At 47.9% G+C, this 19,672-nt stretch overlaps 1 protein-coding gene across 1 annotated transcript in view; it reads left to right on the top strand.

Annotated features, from left to right (window-relative positions):
- Window positions 1–18,186, top strand: part of itgb5 (integrin, beta 5) — a 172,701-nt gene extending 154,515 nt beyond the window's left edge. The window contains exons 14-15 of the mRNA XM_038789778.1: window positions 1,801–1,967; window positions 16,318–18,186. Of these exons, the coding sequence (XP_038645706.1) occupies window positions 1,801–1,967; window positions 16,318–16,413 (263 nt within the window). The 3' untranslated portion in view covers window positions 16,414–18,186. The remainder of the gene's footprint in view (window positions 1–1,800; window positions 1,968–16,317) is intronic.
- The last annotated feature ends 1,486 nt before the right edge of the window (window positions 18,187–19,672 follow it).

Here is a 19,672-nt window from a genome sequence, read left to right as displayed (position 1 = left end):
TGTCATCAATGTTAATTCTGTATTTGCCTCCCATTCAGTGTTGTTTGAATTCTTCCAGTCCAGTTTTCAAAGCATGTTGATCACCCTGATCAAATTCATCATTGACATTTTCTGTGATTACTTATCCTCCCTTATCTTCCTCGATATTTCCATGGTGTCTCACACTATTGTCCTCCACTGTCTCCCTTCCATTGGACTGCCGTTATGAGATTCCCACTCATATTTTGCAAATTCAGCAGGAGTATGTTCAACAATGGCTTGCTGCTGTATTTCCACAAAATCAGTTTGGAGATCTAGGGAGGGATTCTCTGCCGGTGGGATGTTCCATTTTGCCAGCAGCCTGAGGGTTTCCCGTCGGCGTGGGGCTGTCCCACAATGGGAAAACCCATTGGCCGCCCGGCGTTAAGGAGCATCCCGTTGGCGGGCTGGGCAGAGCATTCTGCCACTAACCTGTTTGGCTTCCTCCCTTTCATTGTTTATATTGTCCCTGCAATTACATCACCTTTAGGCATATGGACTCCCTTCCATATTAATGCTGACAGTACCCAATTCAAACACTCTCACTACTTTCCCAGATCTCATAACAACCTCTGTTCTGTCAGACATCCTCTCTGATATTAAGATGTGGATGAGCCAGAATTTTATGCAATTGCATAATGGAAAGACTGAAGTCATGGCTTTAGGTCCATGCCAAAATCTTGGGTGGGATTCTCCGGTTGTCGATGTGTTCGGCGATTGGCCTGAGATTACCTGGTTCCGACCAAATCGGGGGCAGCACCGTTTACCGACGGCCTCAGGACGGCCTGAGGCCCACCCACCGATGCTCCGCCCCCGACCGGCCAAGTTCCCGTCGGCATCAGTTGCGTGTGCTATCATCGTTGGGAACTCAGCATGGCGGCTGCGGACTCAGTCCACAGTCGGGGGAGGGCCGATTCGTGGGCAGGCGGTCTTTGTCATGTGGCTGGGGGCACTGCTGGAGGATGGTCCGGTGCTCACGAGCCAGCCAAAGTGGGGACACTATTTTTGCAGGCCGGGTCCGCACGCATCCGGCTCCATGTTGCACAGCGCGGCCGCTGCAGGCCGCCACCGTGCGCATGCGCAGCCGCAGTCCCAGCAATTCTCTGGGCTGTACCGGCAGCTAGAGCCGGGTGCTTTATGCTGCCAGCATGCTAGCCCCCAGCCAAACAGAGGATCGGTGGCTGTTTTGCGCCGAATTGTCGTGCATAAAATGCCACTGTTCCCACGCCGGCGTGAGGACAGAGCCTCAGAGTCGGAGAATTCAGCCCCTTTTCTATGACACTGACTGCATCCTTCTCCCTTGATTCCTGCTGAGGCCTAATGAGACAGTACATCATGATATTTGATCCAGGACAGAGGTTCAAACCCCATAACAAAGAACAAAGAAAATTACAGCACAGGAACAGGCCCTTCGGCCCTCCCAGCCTGCGCCGATAACTGTCCATTATCTTCCACTTCTTCCACCAATACTTCCACTTTTGAAGCCCATTTCTTCAAGAAATCCCTAGCTCACCTTTCTTAACTACTTCACAAAGAATCAGTACCCACACCTCTTATACTCTGTGAAGCACTTTTTGAGGTTTAGCTATGTTAAAGGTGCTGAGTAGGATCAAATTGTAGTTTTTCTAAATATTTGTTAGTAGCAATAATGCTTTGCAGGTAATTGTTCCAAAAATAAAATTGAGTGGTTATTGCATGCTACTAGTTTGAATTCTGCATTTGCAGAATGAGCTAGATCTATTGATTCATCCTTTTATTAACTGAATTGTTCTCATTTTACAGAATGTGCGAGTGAAACCGATCCAGTAACTGTATTGATAGCAGTGGTTGGTAGTATTCTGGCAGTGGGCATTGCCTTACTTGCCATTTGGAAACTGATTGTCACTATTCATGACAGGCGGGAATTCGCCAGATTTCAGAATGAAAGGTCCAGAGCCCGATATGAGATGGTAAGATTTTTGTTCAGTATGTTTAATTACTGTAGAACTGCTCCAGAAACAATTGAGCCAATAATTGGCAAGCACCCAAAAACACTCAAACAGAGAGGTTTGAACATTACAATACTTCTGTCGTACTTGTAATCATAAAATTCATTGTTGTCATTTTCCTGTTCCATCGCATCAGGTTCAGTTTCAGTTTTCTCAGCTGAGATTTCACTTAATTGAAAATTAGACATTGGAAGTTTTCCACAAATATATAGGGCGGGATTCTCCGTCGACCGACGCCAGAATTGCGAAATGCGATTGGGCGGAGAATTGGTTTTGATGCCAAAATCATGGCCGGAACCGGGTTCATGCCAAATCACAATTCTCCAGTGCCTCGACAGCGACGTGAATGTCCTGCACTCCGCATGTACAGCAAACGACGTTGGCATATCATTAGCGGGCTTGACCCGGTTTTCTCCGCCTCCACTGGGGCGAATTCCCTACGGTGAGGTTCACTTCTGCTTTTAAAAATTGTGAAACAGGCACCATGGCTGCTGAGGGAGAGAGAGGGGGTATGGAATGTGTCCAACATCGCCATAATTTGCTGACAGTGGTGCCGCTGGCTGGGGAGGTCCTCTGCCAGGGCCGGGGGGAGTGGCAGGGGGTGGCCAGGAAGTGGGCTGTGAGGTCCTGGTGAACTGTCACTGAACACCTTTGCCGCAGCCTGCAAGGCAGCCATGCAGTTGCGTAAGCCCCTGACTGTCCACTGTGAACATAGGGCCACAGGTCATATGGATGTCCCCCCAGGCCACCCTGCTAGGTGCTCTCTGGCCCCAGCCGACCCATCAGCGGATTGGGCGCACTCTAGCGTAATCAGTGCCAAATTGTTGGCTGTGATGGTGTGTGTATGGGGAGTGAAGTGTGCATTGGCAGCTGCAGCTTGTCAACATCCTGAGTGTCAAGCATGGACCCGGAGAATGGCGCACAATTTCCTATTGGAATCGATTGTGTTCCACGTGGCGCCGGTGCTAGCCGCTTAAATGGTGCTGTCGTGGAAGTCCGCAAATCTTGTCCAGTACCAAACTTAATCTCAGCAATGGAGAATCCAGCCGATAATGTCTGATTAAAATATCAGTGGCTGGATTCTACGCCAACAGGATTCTCCGATGTGCCGGGAGTGCACCCACGGCCATAGGTTTCCCGGTGGCGTAGGGTGGCCACAATGGGAAATCTCATTGGCAGGTGGTGAGAACGGAATCCTGCTGCCAACAAGGGCATGCTGCCGAGGAACACATGGCTGGTGGACCGGAGAATCGCCCCCAAGATAATTGCAGTAAAACAAGATGCTGGGCGCAAGACACATGCTGATGAAGGTGACCAAGTGTCCCATCTTAACTAATTTATCTAGATAGAACATTTACATACTTATCAACATATTGGATTGGATTTTGTTTATTGTCACGTGTACCGACGTACAGTGAAAAGTGTTTTTCTGCGAGCAGCTCAACAAATCATTAAGTACATGCAAAGAAAAGAAAATACATAATAGGGCAACACAAGGTACACAATGTAACTACATAAACACCGGCATCGGGTGAAGCATACAGGGGTGTAGTGTTTTTTAAAAAATAATTTTTATTCAAATTTTTCAACAACTTTTCTCCCAACAATAAAGTAAACAAGGTGTAGAAATAAACAGAAAGAGAAATCTCTCCCCCCCAGTACAAGGCAATAAATTAACAACTTAATACAAAAAAGAAGAAAATAGCAAACACACCGGCGCAAAAACAAACCCCGAACCCACCCCCCCTCCCCCCGGTTTGCAGCTGAGATTGACCACCCTCTAACCCTCCGCCAGAAAATCGAGAAAGGGCTGCCACCGCCGGAAGAACCCTTGTACCGACCCCCTCAGGGCAAACTGAACCTTCTCCAAGCCTGATGAACCCGGCCATGTCATTGATCCAGGCCTCCGGGCTCGGGGGCTTCGCTTCCCCCCACTGTAAGAGAATCCTACGCCGGGCTATTAGAGACGCAAAGGCCAGGGTACCGGCCTCTCTCGCCTCCTGCGCTCCCGTCTCCACCCTGGACCCTACCAACTTGGACAAAGTCCCCGCCACCCCCTTCCAAAACCCCTCCAACGCCGGACAGGCCCAGAACATGTGGGTGTGGTTCGCCAGTCCTCCCGAACACCTCCCACACCTGTCCTCTCCCCCAAAGAACTGGCTCATCCTGGCCCCTGTCATGTGCGCCCTATGCAGCACCTTCAGCTGAATTAAGCTGAGCCGTGCGCAAGAAGAGCACGAGTTCACCCTCCCCAGGGCATCCACCCACGTCCCATCATCGATCTCTTCACCGAACTCCTCCTCCCACTTCGCTTTCAGCTCTTCCACCGACACCTTCTCCTCTTCCTGCATCATCTGATAAATTGCCGAGATCCTACCCTCACCGACCCACGTCCCCGAGAGCACCCTATCCTGCACCCCCCTAGGCGACAGCAGCAGGAACTCCGCCACCTGCCGCTTAACAAATGCCCTAATCTGAAAGCATTCCCAGGAGGGAGGCCCCACTTCCCCTCCAACTCCTCCAAAGTCGCAAATTTCCCATCGAGGAAAAGGTCCCCCATCCGCCTGATGCCTGCCCTATGCCAACTCAAAAATCCACCATCTATTCTCCCTGGTGCAAACTGGTGATTGCCCCGTATCGGGGCCTTCACTTCCCCCCTATGCCGCCTCCACTGCCCCCAAATTTTGAGGGACGCCACCACTACCGGATTCGTAGAGTATCTTGCCGGGGGGAGTGGGAGCGGAGCCGTCACCAATACCTCCAAACTCATACCATAAGACCATAAGACATAGGAGTGGAAGTAAGGCCATTCGGCCCATCGAGTCCACTCCACCATTCAATCATGGTTGATTTCAACTCCATTTACCCGCTCTCTCACCATAGCCCTTAATTCCTCGAGAAATAAAGAATTTATCAATTTCTGTCTTAAAGACACTCAATGTCCCGGCCTCCACCGCCCTCTGTGGCAATGAATTCCACAGACCTACCACTCTCTGGCTGAAGAAATTTCTCCTCATATCTGTTCTAAAGTGACTCCCTTTTATTCTAAGGCTGTGCCCCCGCGTCCTAGTCTCCCCTGCTAATGGAAACAACTTCCCTACGTCCATCCTATCCAAGCCATTCATTATCTTGTACGTTTCTATTAGATCTCCCCTCAACCTCCTAAACTCCAATGAATATAATCCCACGATCCTCAGACGTTCATCGTATGTTAGGCCTACCATTCCTGGGATCATCCGTGTGAATCTCCGCTGGACCCGTTCCAGTGCCAGTATGTCCTTCCTGAGGTATGGGGCCCAAAATTGCTCACAGTATTCTAAATGGGGCCTAACTAGTGCTTTATAAAGCCTCAGAAGTACATCCCTGCTTTTATATTCCAAGCCTCTTGAGATAAATGACAACATTACATTTGCTTTCTTAATTACGGACTCAACCTGCAAGTTTACCTTTAGAGAATCCTGGACTAGGACTCCCAAGTCCCTTTGCACTTTAGCATTATGAATTTTGTCACCGTTTAGAAAATAGTCCATGCCTCTATTCTTTTTTCCAAAGTGCAAGACCTCGCACTTGCCCACGTTGAATTTCATCAGCCACTTCTTGGACCATTCTCCTAAACTGTCTAAATCTTTCTGCAGCCTCCCCACCTCCTCAATACTACCTGCCCCTCCACCTATCTTTGTATCATCGGCAAACTTGGCCAGAATGCCCCCAGTCCCGTCATCTAGATCGTTAATATATAAAGAGAACAGCTGTGGCCCCAACACTGAACCCTGCGGGACACCACTTGTCACCGGTTGCCATTCCGAAAAAGAACCTTTTATCCCAACTCTCTGCCTTCTGTCTGACAGCCAATCGTCAATCCATGTTAGTACCTTGCCTCGAATACCATGGGCCCTTATTGTACTCAGGAGTCTCCCGTGAGGCACCTTGTCAAAGGCCTTTTGGAAGTCAAGATAGATAACATCCATTGGCTCTCCTTGGTCTAACCTATTTGTTATCTCTTCAAAGAACTCTAACAGGTTTGTCAGGCACGACCTCCCCTTACTAAATCCATGCTGACTTGGACGCCACCTCCAACCCCTTCCATGCGGCACCCACCTGCGGATCATTGCCACGTTCGCAGCCCAGTAATACCGACACAAGTTGGGCAACGCCAAGCCGCCTACCACCCTTCCTCGCTCCAGGAATACCCTCCTCACTCTCGGGGTCTTCGGCGCCCACACAAACCCCAGGATACTCTTATTAACACTCTTTTAAAAAGCCATCGGAATCAATATGGGGAGGCACTGGAAAAGAAACAAAAACCTCGGGAGCACCATTACCTTAACTGACTGGACCCTACCTGCCAAAGAGAGTGGCAGCACGTCCCACCTCCTGAACTCCTCCTCCATCTGATTCACCAGCCTCGAAAAGTTTAGCCTGTGCAGGGCTGCCCAGCTCCTAGCTCTCTGGACCCCAAGATATCTAAAGCTCCTCTCTGCCCTCTTCAACGGGAGCTCTCCTATCTCCCTCTCCTGGTCCCCCAGGCGCAGCACAAACAGCTCACTCTTCCCCACGTTGAGCTTGTAGCCCGAAAAATCCCCAAACTCCCCAAGTATCTTCAACACTTCTGGCATCCCCCCCGCCGGATCCGCGATGTACAACAGTAAATCATCTGCGTACAGCGACAACCGGTGCTGCTCCTCCTCACCCCTCCCCCCGCACAATCCCCCTCCAGTTCTTCGAATCCCTCAGCGCCATGGCCAAGGGCTCAATCGCTAACGCGAAGAGCAGGGGAGACAAGGGGCACCCCTGCCTCGTCCCCCGCGAAAGCCGAAAGTCCTCTGACCTCCTCCCATTCGTCAACACACCCGCTACCGGGGAGCTGTGCAGCAACCTCACCCAGCTGATGAATTCCTCACCAAACCCAAACCTCCTCAGCACTTCCCACAGGTAGCTCCACTCCACCCTGTCAAAAGCTTTCTCCGCATCCATCGATGCTACTATTTCCGCCTCCCCAGCCGCCGACGCCATCATCATAACATTGACAAGCCGCCGTATATTGACATTCAGCTGCCTCCCCTTCACAAACCCCGTTTGGTCCTCATGGATAACCATCGGGACCACATCTTGCACCCTCCTGGACAGTACCTTAGCCAACAACTTTGCATCCACGTTGAGGAGCAAAATTGGCCTGTAAGACCCACACTGGAGGGGGTCCTTATCCCGCTTTAGGATCAGTGAGATTATTGCTCTAGACATCGTCGGAGACAGAGCCCCCCCTTCCCTCGCCTCATTCAGGGTCCTCACAAGCAGCGGGCTCAGCAGATCTGAAAACTTCTTATAAAACTCCACCGGGAACCCGTCAGGTCCCGGTGCTTTCCCTGTCTGCATGCTCCCCAGCGCCTCCATCAGCTCCTCCAACTCGATTGGGGCCCCCAGACCCTCCATCCGCTCATCCTCTACTCTTGGGAACTCCAGCCTATCCGGAAAGCGGTCCATCCCTCCCACCTCCCTAGGGGGCACCGCCCGGTACAGCCCCTCTTAAAATGATCTGAACACCCAATTGATGTCCTTGCCACCCCGCACCAAGTTCCCTCCTGCATCTGTGACTCCCCCTATCTGAAATGAAAATGAAAATCGTTTATTGTCACGAGTAGGCTTCAATGAAGTTACTGTGAAAAGCCCCTAGTCGCCACATTCCGGTGCCTGTTCGGGGAGGCTGTTACAGGAATCGAACCGTGCTGCTGGCTTGCTTGGTCTGCTTTCAAAGCCAGCGATTTAGCTCTGTGCTAAACAGCCCCTCTCTCTCGCTGCCTCCCGCTTCCGGAGCTGGTGGGCCAGCATCCGACTTGCCTTCTCCCCATACCCATATACTGCCCCCTGCGCCCTCCTCCACTGCGCCTCCGCCTTCCGGGTGGTCAGTATATCAAACTCCACTTCAAGACTGCGACGGTTCCTCAAAAGCCCCTCCTCCGGGACATCCGCATACCTCCTGTCCACCCTTACCATTTCTTCCACCAGCCTCTCCCTCTCCCCCCTCTCCCTGTGCGCCCAAATGGATATCAGCTCCCCTCTAACTACTGCCTTCAGCGCTTCCCAAACCACCCCAACTTGCACCTCCCCGTTATCGTTGGCTTCCAAATACCCCTCTATACCCCGACGGACCCGCCCACATACTTCCTCCTCTGCCAAAAGCCCCACATCTAACCTCCACAGCAGGCGCTGATCATTCCCCTCCCGCAGCTCCAGGTCCACCGAATGCGGAGCATGGTCAGATATGGCTATCGCCGAATACTCCGCCCCCACCACTCTCGGGATTAGCGCCCTGCAGATAACAAAAAAGTCAATCCAGGAATAAGCCTTGTGGACACGGGAGAAAAAGGAGAACTCCCTACCCCCCGGCTTCAAAATCCTGCAAGGGTCTACCCCTCCCATCTGATCCATGAACCCCCTCAGCATTGAGGCCGCCGCCGGCCTCTTACCCGTCCTGGACTTCGAACGATCCAGAGCCGGATCCAACAAAGTATTAACGTCCCCTCCCAAGATCAAACCCCCCATCTCCAGGTCCGGGATCCGGCTCAACATTCGCCGCATGAAACCCGCATCGTCCCAGTTGGGGCCGTACACATTGACCAGAACCACCCGCTCCCCCTGAAGTCTACCACTTATCATTACGGATCTACCTGCACTGTCCGCCACCACACTCGACGCAACAAACGACAAGCTCTTGCTAACTAAGATCGCCACCCCTCGATTCTTTGCATCAAGCCCCGAGTGAAACACCTGCCCCACCCAGCCTCTTCTCAGCCTCACCTGATCCGCCACCTTAAGGTGCGTCTCCTGGAGCATAGCCACGTCCGCTCCCAGCCCCTTCAGGTGCGCCAAGACCCGGGACCGCTTCACCGGCCCATTCAGCCCCCTCACGTTCCATGTGACCAGCCGGATCTGGGGGGTCCTCCCCCTCCCTCTGCGCCAGTCAGCCATAGCTCTCCCTCGGCTCACCACGTGCCCGGAGAACACCCCAGGCCCGTTCCGCACGGTGGCAGACCTCCCCCCCCCACCTCCCCCTTCACCAGCCATTCCCCTACGGCCCCTGCAGCAGCAACCCGGTACCCCCCCCCCCCCCCCCAAGCCAGGGCCCCCCCTAACTGCGTAACCCCTACTATTGTACTTCCGTAGGTCAGCCGATTCCTGCTGACCCCGGCTGCTCCCGCCATCCCGACGACCCCCCCCCCACCGATGCAACACAACCACCATTCCCCCCTCCCAGTGCCAACCCCGCGCTTCTATCCCAAACCCCCCCCCCCCCCCCCCCGACCCAACACGCAGGAAAAAGACGGGCACATGACCCAGCGGGACCGCGAACAGCTCCCCAACCCTCCACCAGTGAAAAAACGAAAAAGCATCCAAATAAATAAATAACAGCCCCAAAAAGCGAAAAAGCAGAACAGCAAAAAGGCAACATCAAACACAGCCAATAAAAACGAAAGGATACCAAGGAGGACAGAGCCTCTGGACTATGTACATCATTCCCCAGCCCCCAGTCCTCAGTTCGAGTCCAACTTCTCTGCCTGGACAAAGGCCCAGGCCTCCTCATGAGAATCAAAGTAGAGCTGCCGGTCCTTGTAAATGACCCAGAGGCGAGCCGGCCAAACTTCACCCCCTTCCTGTGAAGCACTCCCTTCACCCGATTGAAACCAGCCCTTCTCTTCACCACCTCCGCGCTCCAGTCCTGATAGATCCTGATCTCTGCGTTCTCCCACCTGCTGCTCCTTTCCTTCTTCGCCCATCTCAGCACACACTCACGGTCAACGAAGCGGTGAAAGCGGACCAACACCGCCCTAGGCGGCTCGTTTGGCCTGGGCTTCCTCAACAGCACTCGATGGGCCCCCTCCAGCTCCAAGGGTCCTTGGAACGACCCCACGCCCATTAACGAGTTCAGCATCACAACCACGTAGGCCCCCAAATCTGAACCTTCCAGCCCCTCCTGGAAGCCCAGAATCTGCAGGCTCTTCCAACGGGAGCGGTTCTCCATCTCCTCCATCCTTGCCAACCATTTCTTGTGAAGCGCCTCGTGTGACTCCACCTTCACTGCCAGGCCCAGGAGTTTGTCCTCGCTCTCTGAGGCCTTTTGCTGTAGCTCTTGGATCTCCTCACCCTGAGCCGTCTGAGTCGCCATGAGCTTGTCCAGCGAGGCCTTAAACGGTTCCAGGATCTCAGCCTTCAGCTCTCTGAAGCAGCGATGGAGCAGCTAGGGGTGTAGTGTTAATGAGGTCCGTTCAAAAGAGGGTCGTTTAGGAGTCTGGTAGCAGCGGGGAAGAAGCTGTTTTTGAGTCTGTTTGTGCGTGTTCTCAGACTTTTGTATCTCCTGCCCAATGGAAGAAGTTGGAAGAGTGAATAAGCTGGGTGGGAGGGGTCTTTGATCATGCAGCCCGCTTTCCCCAGGCAGCGGGAGATGTAGATGAGTCAGTGGATGGGAGGTAGATTTGTGTGATGGACTGGGCTGTGTTCATGACTCTCTGAAGTTTCTTGTGGTCTTGGGCTGAGCAGTTGCCATACCAGGCTGTGATGCAGCCAGATAGGATGCTTTCTATAGTGCATCTGTAAAAGTTGGTAAGAGTCAGTGTGGACATGCCGAATTTTCTTAGTTTCCTGAGGAAGTATAGGCGCTGTTGTACTTTCTTGGTGGTAGCGTCAACGTGGGTGGACCAGGACAGATTTTTGAAGATGTGTACCCCTAGGAATTTGAAGCTGCTAACCATCTCCACCTCTGCCCCGTTGAAGCTGTCAGTTCCTTGCTTCCTGAAATCAATAACCAGCTCTTTAATTTTGCTGGCATTGAGGGATAGATTGTTGTCGCTGGTCCTAACCTCAATCCGCTGTTGTCTTTCTCCTAACCTCAATCCAAAAGATTTTCAAGTGTTCTTCCATGAAAAAGTTCTTATTGGCATTGTCCCTGAATCACATTTATTTGTTCCACCTGGAAATTATGCTGTGGATTAAGTTTATCTGTGACATTTAATAATCTCTGTGCTTCTACGACATCCCCTCTTGGCTGCTCCCATTATTGCAGGATCTGTTACATTTCAATCTTTTGATACTAGGGATATGTTGTAATTCTCCCCTTTGCCTCCTGCATGGTTCCAATCGTTCTTCTGGCTCTCAAACGGAAACGGGGGTAAAGGCAGCTATTCGGAAAGACAAAAGTTGGGAAGTCATTTTTCACTGGGTTTGGTGCTGGGATCACTGTTGTTCACAATTTGCATGAACCATGTAAACTCTGGAGTCAAAAGTACAATTTCAAGATTTGTAGGAAAAAACACCTTGGGGGTGAAACTTCCAGCCTCATGGAGAGGGTGAGGCTGAAAAATGCAGGAGCCATTCTAAAGTCCATTTACTTCAGCGGGAGTGGAAAATCCCTCCTACAAAAAATTCTACCCAATGTTATTAATCTTGGCCAATGAGTTTCCATATTGATGTTGAGGTGGTGCATTTTGGTAGCGAGAATAAAAAGCCAAGTACTGCTTGGTTGAGGTAGAGAAGTGTGATGAATGTAGAAATGTTTATATACTATTTTATATTTTGTTGCAGTAATGTTATTAAAACCCCCGGTTTAAAATACTTGCATGCAGTGTGTCTACTGAAGCTGTAATTAAAGAGTCTTAAAAGGTGAGGTAATGATTGATTCTAACAGTTATGCGGTTACAGATAAAGGGCTAATGGAATATGTTCTAATTGCTGGAGATTTCCTGGAGTGTAATGGGGAGTGGTGTTTAGTCCTAGCTGAGCAAATCATGGCACTTAGTGGGATGAGGTGATTAATGGGAGGAGCCAGGTCTATCTGTAGTTTTGCAGCTTGTTGGACTGTTTTAAGTTGAACAGCTTGCCATAGGATTTGAGTCTGACAAGACAGAAGTGTACTGGATCTGCTCTTGAAAGGGTCTCTCTCTAAAATCTACATAGAAGACCGCAAGTAAACCCCTGTTAACTTTACTTATAAGAGGCATTGAGTAGATTGGCCATGCTAAAATTGACCCGAAGTGTCCAACGGTTAGGGTGGGGGATTGGGCATAGGCAGGGTGCTATTCTAGAGAGCCGGTGCAGTCCTGATGGGCTGAATGGTCTCCTGCACTGTAGGGATGCTATGATTCTATGATTTGAGCTGTGTTGGATTGCTTAATTGGAATTAGTGACAGGTGTAGATAGTAAGTTCAAGGGCGCGATTCTCCGCAAATGCGGAGAGTGGTGAAACTGGCCGTGTTTCACGGCAGCCTCCGCGCCCCCTCCCGGGACCCGAGTCTGCTCCCCAGTCGGGGCTAGCAGCGTGCCCCGCGAAGCACGGCATCGCAGGCTTAGCGACTATCGCTAAGCCCGCGCGCCAAGGTTAACGGCGGCTGACGCAAACGATGACGTCAGCCGCGCATGTGCGGATTTGCGCGGATGACGTCATCACGCATATGCGTGAAACCAGCGCATGCGCGGGCCGTTATGCCCCTCAGCTGCCCCGTGGACTGATCCAGCGGGGCGGCGGAGGAACAAAGAGTGCGCGGGGTTCGGACCCGCTGCCCGCGATCGGTGTCCATGCCACCCTTGGCACGGCATCTCCCACCGTGACGGGCGGGCCTGCGACCATAGGCCAGAATCTCTTCAGCAGCCGGACTGTGTGGGGGGTGGGGGGGGTACACGGTGGGAGGGAGCACGCCCCAGGGTGGTCACCTCTATTCCCTGTATCTCCTGTACCCTCACTCAGCACTCTCACGGGATAAGGAGAGCTGTAGCACCTGCTACAGATTCAGGGAAGGCTTGGCCAAGAGCTTTTTCTGTGTCTCTATGTTGTTGCTGCCGCAAACAAGACGATTGTGCAGCATCTCAGACAAAGCAGTCCCATAATCACAGAACTCACAATTTTCCTCAGTCGGGACATAAACCCGATGACAAACTCACACGGAGATCTTTCCGGCGTATTAAAGTGACACCACTAAATGTTAATGGACGGTGTTGGGTTGAAATGCTGTCCCACAAGCATCACGAGCTGCTCGAAGATGTGGGTGTCAGGTGCTCCTGGGTACGTAGGCCTCCAAATTACCACGAAGAATGGGTGCCATAAGCAATAAGCAAAATCACCATCTTGTGATCATTCTCCTTGATGTCAGTTACATGAAAAAAATAGCGCATCCACTCCACGTATTAATTCCAGTCCTCAACTCCGACGTCAAATGCATCCAACCGCCCGAACTGATGCATGGCAAAAGAAAAAGGTTCCAGCCTGGATCCACCAAATGGTGGAGGTGGCTCAACTGACAGGGTTGCAGCATTTACACCTCGTCTCTCGTTTTATTTTTTAAAATAAATTTAGAGTACCCAATTCATTTTTTCCAATTAAGGGGTAATTTAGCATGGCCAATCCACTTAGCCTGCACATCTTTTGGGTTGTGGGGGCGAAACCCACGCAAACATGGGAAGAATGTGCAAACTCCACACAGACAGTGACCCAGAGCCGGGATCGAACCTGGGACCTCGGCGCCGTGAGGCAGTAGGGCTAACCCACTGCTCTACCATGCTGCCGGGTCTCTAGTTTTATGAAGTTATGGAGAGTCCACACGAGTTGTATCAAAGAAACTTAGGCTTATTTACAAGGCTATAATACACAGATCCTGGTAGTTCCCAGCCGGGTCTAAACAGGTCGGTGCTGAACTGGCCGACCTTATATATACAACAAAGATTGAGTTTCCCCTGCCCCCTTAACAGGGGAGTTTGTACTCCACAAGGGATACGGGAAGACAATCATTCCCACCCCATTGCAGGTTATGACAGGGGTCTGGTCCGGCATCGTAACAGGAGCAAAATCTCGGGATACAAGATATAAATCACATAAAGTAAGATCCCAGGTTAATAAGGACTGTGTTTCCAGCTGTCCCTTCTCTCCCTGGGGTGCTGTGTTTCCTATCTGTCTCCCACCTTCTATCCTTCTCGGTTGGTTGGGAGTGACTAGGGAAAAGTTTCCTTTGGAATGAGTGTTAGTTGACATGCTCATAACCACCTGCCAGGGTTGCTGCCTGTATGGTCCCTGTAACTCTGTGCCTCTATGTGACATCTTATCAGGGACAGTATGGAAGTTTTGAACTCCTCAAGGAGAATTATTTCACAAGGTTTTCGTAGCTGCTCTCAATTTTAAATGACCATGTCCACCTGTCATAAGCAAGCTGCTGAACCCGTTCAAATTCCAGGCATGTCTGGTTCGACTGTTTGTTGGAGGTATGGAATTTCTGATGGTGCGCCTCTGGCACTAATTGTTATACACTTAAAATAGCTCTTTTTTTCTGCCTCATAGCTTGCTACACTTTCCTCAGGAGTAAACCTTGTGAGCATTTCCTGTCAGATTGCTCTGCAACGGCAGAGACCAATATTGGGCTGGCCACTTAAAATACTGTACTATCCTTTTGAAGGAGTTAGAGAAGGCATCCACCCTTTTTTCATCAAACTTCAGGATTAAATGGGCAAACTTCAATACCTCAGCCCCTAAATCTGAATTAGAGGTGCTTCCCTCACCAGGGACGTCTTCAATGGGCACAATGGGTTCCTTCCTTCTCAGCTTGAGCTGTTTTAATTTTAAATTCTTTCCTTTTCTCTGTCCTGGAATTTTCTCTCATCCTTCCATTCCTGTCCCTCTCTTTTTCATTAAATTCCAGTTCCAATATCTGCTTCTTTAGTCTTGATTTTTCTACCACTAGCTTATCCATTTCAGTGTCCTCAATTTTCACCTCTAGATGTTTCACCATCCATTTCAAAATTTCTGTTTTTCTTGATTTGGGTGGAAATCCACCCGAAGTGACTAGCTGCACCTTTCAATTCTTAACTTTTTTGCCAGTTAACTCATGCTGTTCTATGAAAGCATCAACATTGAATGTGGACCTTTTAGCACTTCTTAATTACAGACCAAGAAAACCTTTTGCAGTTTTTAAATTGCTTTTGAAAGAAAAATATACTTAGCCCACTCCAATATGAGTTTCAATGGGAGTCTGGATTATAGGAAATGTCTCTCTCATCACACTCCCATGAGGGTGATTTATTTGTTTCTCATCTTCACCTTGGAATGTCGCTTTGCATTTTTAGGCAGTTTGCTCTGTCTCAGTTCAAATTCACATTTCCAAGCAATTGAAAGTTGAAAAATCATGGGCTGAATTCTCTGCCGTCGGGATTCTCTATTTTGCCAGCAGCCCAGGGACTGCCCCACAATGGGAAACCCCATTGACCAACCGGCGAAACGGAGAACCCCGATGGCGTGCCGCACCAAAAATACGGAGAAACCCACCCAATATTTTCAAAAATAAGTGGGCATAGCTTTGTGATAATGTGTATAGGACCTTGGTTTGATCACACATGTAGTACAGATATAAAAAAGTTATGGAGTCATTAGAGTCAGTACAAAATCGATTCACAATGGTGTGACCAGACTGATCAATAAAAATACAGACGTGGGGCTTTTTTTCTCTGGGAAAGGGGTAATCTGATCGCGATCTTTAAATGAATAGAGAGATTTGAACAATATTTTTATTCGTGTGAGGGGGGGGACACCAAACTAACAGCCAAAAATATGATAGTCACTAATAAATCCAATATGGAATTCAGAAGAAACTTATTTTCCCAAAGAGTGGTAAGGAAACGGAATGTGCCACCGCGAGAAGTAGTTGAGGCAAATGATGCGCTTAAGGGAAGCTAGATAAGCACATGTGGGAGAAGGGTGTAGAAGAGTATATTGATAGGGTTAGATGAAGGAGAATGGGAGGAGGCTCAAGTTAATAAGTTAAGTGCCAAGTCTAATATGCTCAAATTATTTTCTGTATCACATTTAGCTATTTCTACATCAATCATAGTATACTTGTGTATAATATACCATGCAACCTGCATTACATTTCATCTGCCACTGAATCAAATGTTGAGTTTTATGAGAGAGAAATGGGCCTGATCGTCGATTTCTGCACAAATCCGCCATTAGGCAGCATGCCATATTCAGCAAGCACTTCAGTAATCTAGAAGTGCCAAGAGAGGGTGAGGGGAGCTCAAGTGGGCTGGTCACAAGCCGGAGTGTTTTTGTGAACATGGGAGGAGCTCCACTGGGCCCATAAAATAAAACACTTCCTTGGCCTTGGAATTAATGATTGGTCGGTTGATAATCGGATGCCTAGCAGCTGAAAGTCAACCACACTAAATACAGTCACACAGGTGCCATCTTATTTACGTGTGCAGTGGCTTTGGTGTGAAAAAAGTGGAACAGATTTCAACTTTACGAAGCTCTCGGCGCTAACCCTCACTTTGTTTTTCCTTTCAGGCAACCAATCCACTGTACAGGCAACCCATAACCACTCATACTGTGGAACTTCTTTCAACAATGCATAACAAATCTTACAATGGTATAGTTGATTGAATTGGAAGTAGAACTGCAGTGGTAACTGTGTCGTCAGTTAGCACCTGACTAGGATTGCATTGCTGAATCTGGCGACTGAAAACTCCCCCTTCCTTCCTCGGTCAGATGAAGACTGAAATGACTGGATGCTGCAGGAGCAAAGCTTGGTACTAGACAACTGTCTGATTTTGACAAAAACAGCTTAGCGGTGTGCGCGTCGGACTATTGACTGTTGTTCTTGGAGAAGAAAATATTTCATTGGGTTTATTGCTTAGTTATGGGATGATGGAGATTCAAATTGCAACCTTTTTCAGGGCAGGTAACGTTTACAAAAGAAAGACACCTTTTGGTTTGGTACAAAGTTATAATGCTTAAGATTTTTAAAGCTTTTTTTATGACTAGGTTGGTTACATTTAATCCTGTGACAAATGTTTTTAGCATAACAGAACCATTGAGCAATTAATGCCTAGTGTGATACACCTGAATTGAGCAGAAATCGGCATTTTTAGTAACCTATATCTACTTCTACAGAAATATAACCATACAGGTAACATTAATTTGATTGTAGAGATGCTGGGGTAGTTTTTCACTGGTTCTGCCAGCAGAAGACAGCGCAGTAACACCCTAAAATGGCAGTGGAACACTTACAATTACTATTTCTAATCTGGTTTCCAATAGATGGATCATCTGAATCTGGCAGTAGATCTTTTTCCTATGCAAGAATCCCATTCTGTACCCAGATTGTCTTTTTAGGACAGTACTGGGTGGAGTGTGTGGTTTATCAATTCCATCCAGTATTTTAAGATGAATCCAGCAGATAAGTTTAAATTTGTCTTTTTGAAGCTTGGAGAATCTATGCTCAGCAAAAATGACTTGGGTTGCTGCCACACGTGGTTCCTTTACATGTCTCCCTGCTCCTTTCCGAGATGTACCTGCAGCATTGAAGAAGGCCAGTCAGACTCCCCAACATCGCAGTGGCTCAAAGCAAGTGGGATACCCCAACCCTCAAAATGGACTGAGCCTCTTGTGAGGACCACTGGACAGCCAATGGGCCAAACCTGCCCATAGTCATAATCTACCCCATTGTGCCATGCCTGTTTTTTTGGCTACACTAGGCTATTGATGCAAAATAGACATTATGTAATTTTTTACTAATTAAAGAATTTGTAGGTTTTTAGTCATTGCAACACTGATGATAACATTGTCAGAATTTTGTGAAAGGTTGCTAATTGTATCAACATTCTGCTATTAATGTCAGAGTTACGTTGTTTGGTTCTTTTACACATGAGGAACAGCATGAATAGCATTGTGTTATTAAAGTGCCCTGTAAGAGGTTACATAATGGTGACATGAACTGCCTTGTACTTTTTGAAACATTTTTATGGTCCAGCTATGCAGCATCTTGTATTTGTAAAACCATTTTAGCATAGGAAATTGCACATTCAAACAATATTGCAGTTAATCAGCTGGACATCACTACTACAATGTGGAGGTCCAATCTACTTATTGATATTACAATCCTACAGTAACTTGTGTAAATGTACTTTCTATAACCTGATACTTGGTATTAGTTCAGACAGCTCATGTTGGTGCAGTACAAACTGTGCTGTAGTTTGACTATGTGGCATGAATCAATAGGTTTATTTTTGAGGAATTGCAAACTTTGTAAAGGAGAAACAGCAATCATCACTTACCATGCCTAACTAAAGATGCCCGAGAAAGGAATTGATGTCTTAAACTAACCGTAATCTGGTGAGGTCTGTTACAATGATTAAATATAGTCAGTTTTTGATATTATTTGTCAAGGTATTTGGTTCAAGTTGAATTAGAAACACCACATCCTCTCTGACTGCCAATCATTTACTGTACAACTGCACACAATTTGAAAAAAAAAAATCAATTTGAAGCATGAAATAAAATTTAAAGCTCCAACCCGCATCTAATCTAAATAAATGTAAAATCTATATGTTAGCAATAAAAACAGAAAAAGCTGGGATAACTCTGGCAGCATCAGACTGAAGAAGGGTTATATGGACTCAAAATGGAACTCTGTTTTTCTCTTCACTGATGCTGCCAGACCTGCTAAGTATTTCCAGCATTTTATGGTTTCATTTCAGATTTACAGCATCCACAGTACTTTGCTTTTATCCTATAGTTAACATTTTGCCCACATTAAAAAGTCTGAGGACAAGTTAATAAACTTGCATTTTTAAATTATCACTTGGAATCTAGGTTTTATGCACAAGAGTGTGAGGGTAATTGTTTTGAGTGTGCATGGTGAAGTACCTCCATCACGACCAGCACATATTGCCTGATAGAAATTATCTGACATGTTTAGGCAGGGACATGGACTTGGAAAATCTACTTCATAGAGTTCAAGGCAAAGAGTGAATGCTAAATCTACTCAAATCCTTGGTTAGGCTGCAGTCAGAATATTGCTACATTTTGGGCATTGTGCTATGGAAAGGATGTCAACTCAATCAAAAGAGATTTATTGATACAATATCGAGGATGAGATGTTACTCACCTTGTTTGCATCAGAATAGGTAAGATCGAGAAATCTGATAGAGATGCTCAAAATTCTGAACACTTTGGTAAGGTGCAGGCATAACTTAATTTCACTGGTTGGTAAATCAGTAAGGAGGCTTTAAATTTGGAATTTGTAACAAAAGGGGAGGTTGAGAGATTGATTTTTTTTACACAAAGGGTTGTTAGGATAATAATGGATGAAGATTCCATGAAACCTTTAACAAAGAAGTTAGTGAAAATGTGAAATATTTTGAAGGTTATTGAGAAACAGTAGGGAACATGGGACTACGTGGAAAGTTCCTTCAGAATGCTGCCACAAGTGTAATAGATAATGTAACAGGCCTCTCTCTGTGCAGCAAAATTATGATTCCAAACTGTTTTTCCTCTTCTTCCATCTGTCAAATTATGCCTTACAATACGACAATTGGTTCACTGCAAAATTCCAGTAACATTTATCACATGAATATCATTGAATGCGTTGTTTCCCAATTATCCTTTTTCCTTGGCATGTATTAAAATTTTTAGCATCTAATATGTTTTTAAAAGACTGTGGAATCATACAACATGGCAAGAGGCCATTTGACACATTGTTCCTGTGCTAATTGTCCGCTATCCTGGACTTTTCACCATAGCCCTCCAATATTCTCCTTTTTATAAATATATTCAGTTACTATTAAATATGTTTCCCCACTCTTTCAGGCAGTGCAAAATTCACTGAAAGCATTTACAGTATTCAAATTAGATTTGGGGA

This window comes from Scyliorhinus canicula, chromosome 2 (assembly GCF_902713615.1).
Source record: "Scyliorhinus canicula chromosome 2, sScyCan1.1, whole genome shotgun sequence".
Lineage (NCBI taxonomy): Eukaryota > Metazoa > Chordata > Chondrichthyes > Carcharhiniformes > Scyliorhinidae > Scyliorhinus > Scyliorhinus canicula.
This window is presented reverse-complemented; position numbering and strand designations above follow the sequence as displayed.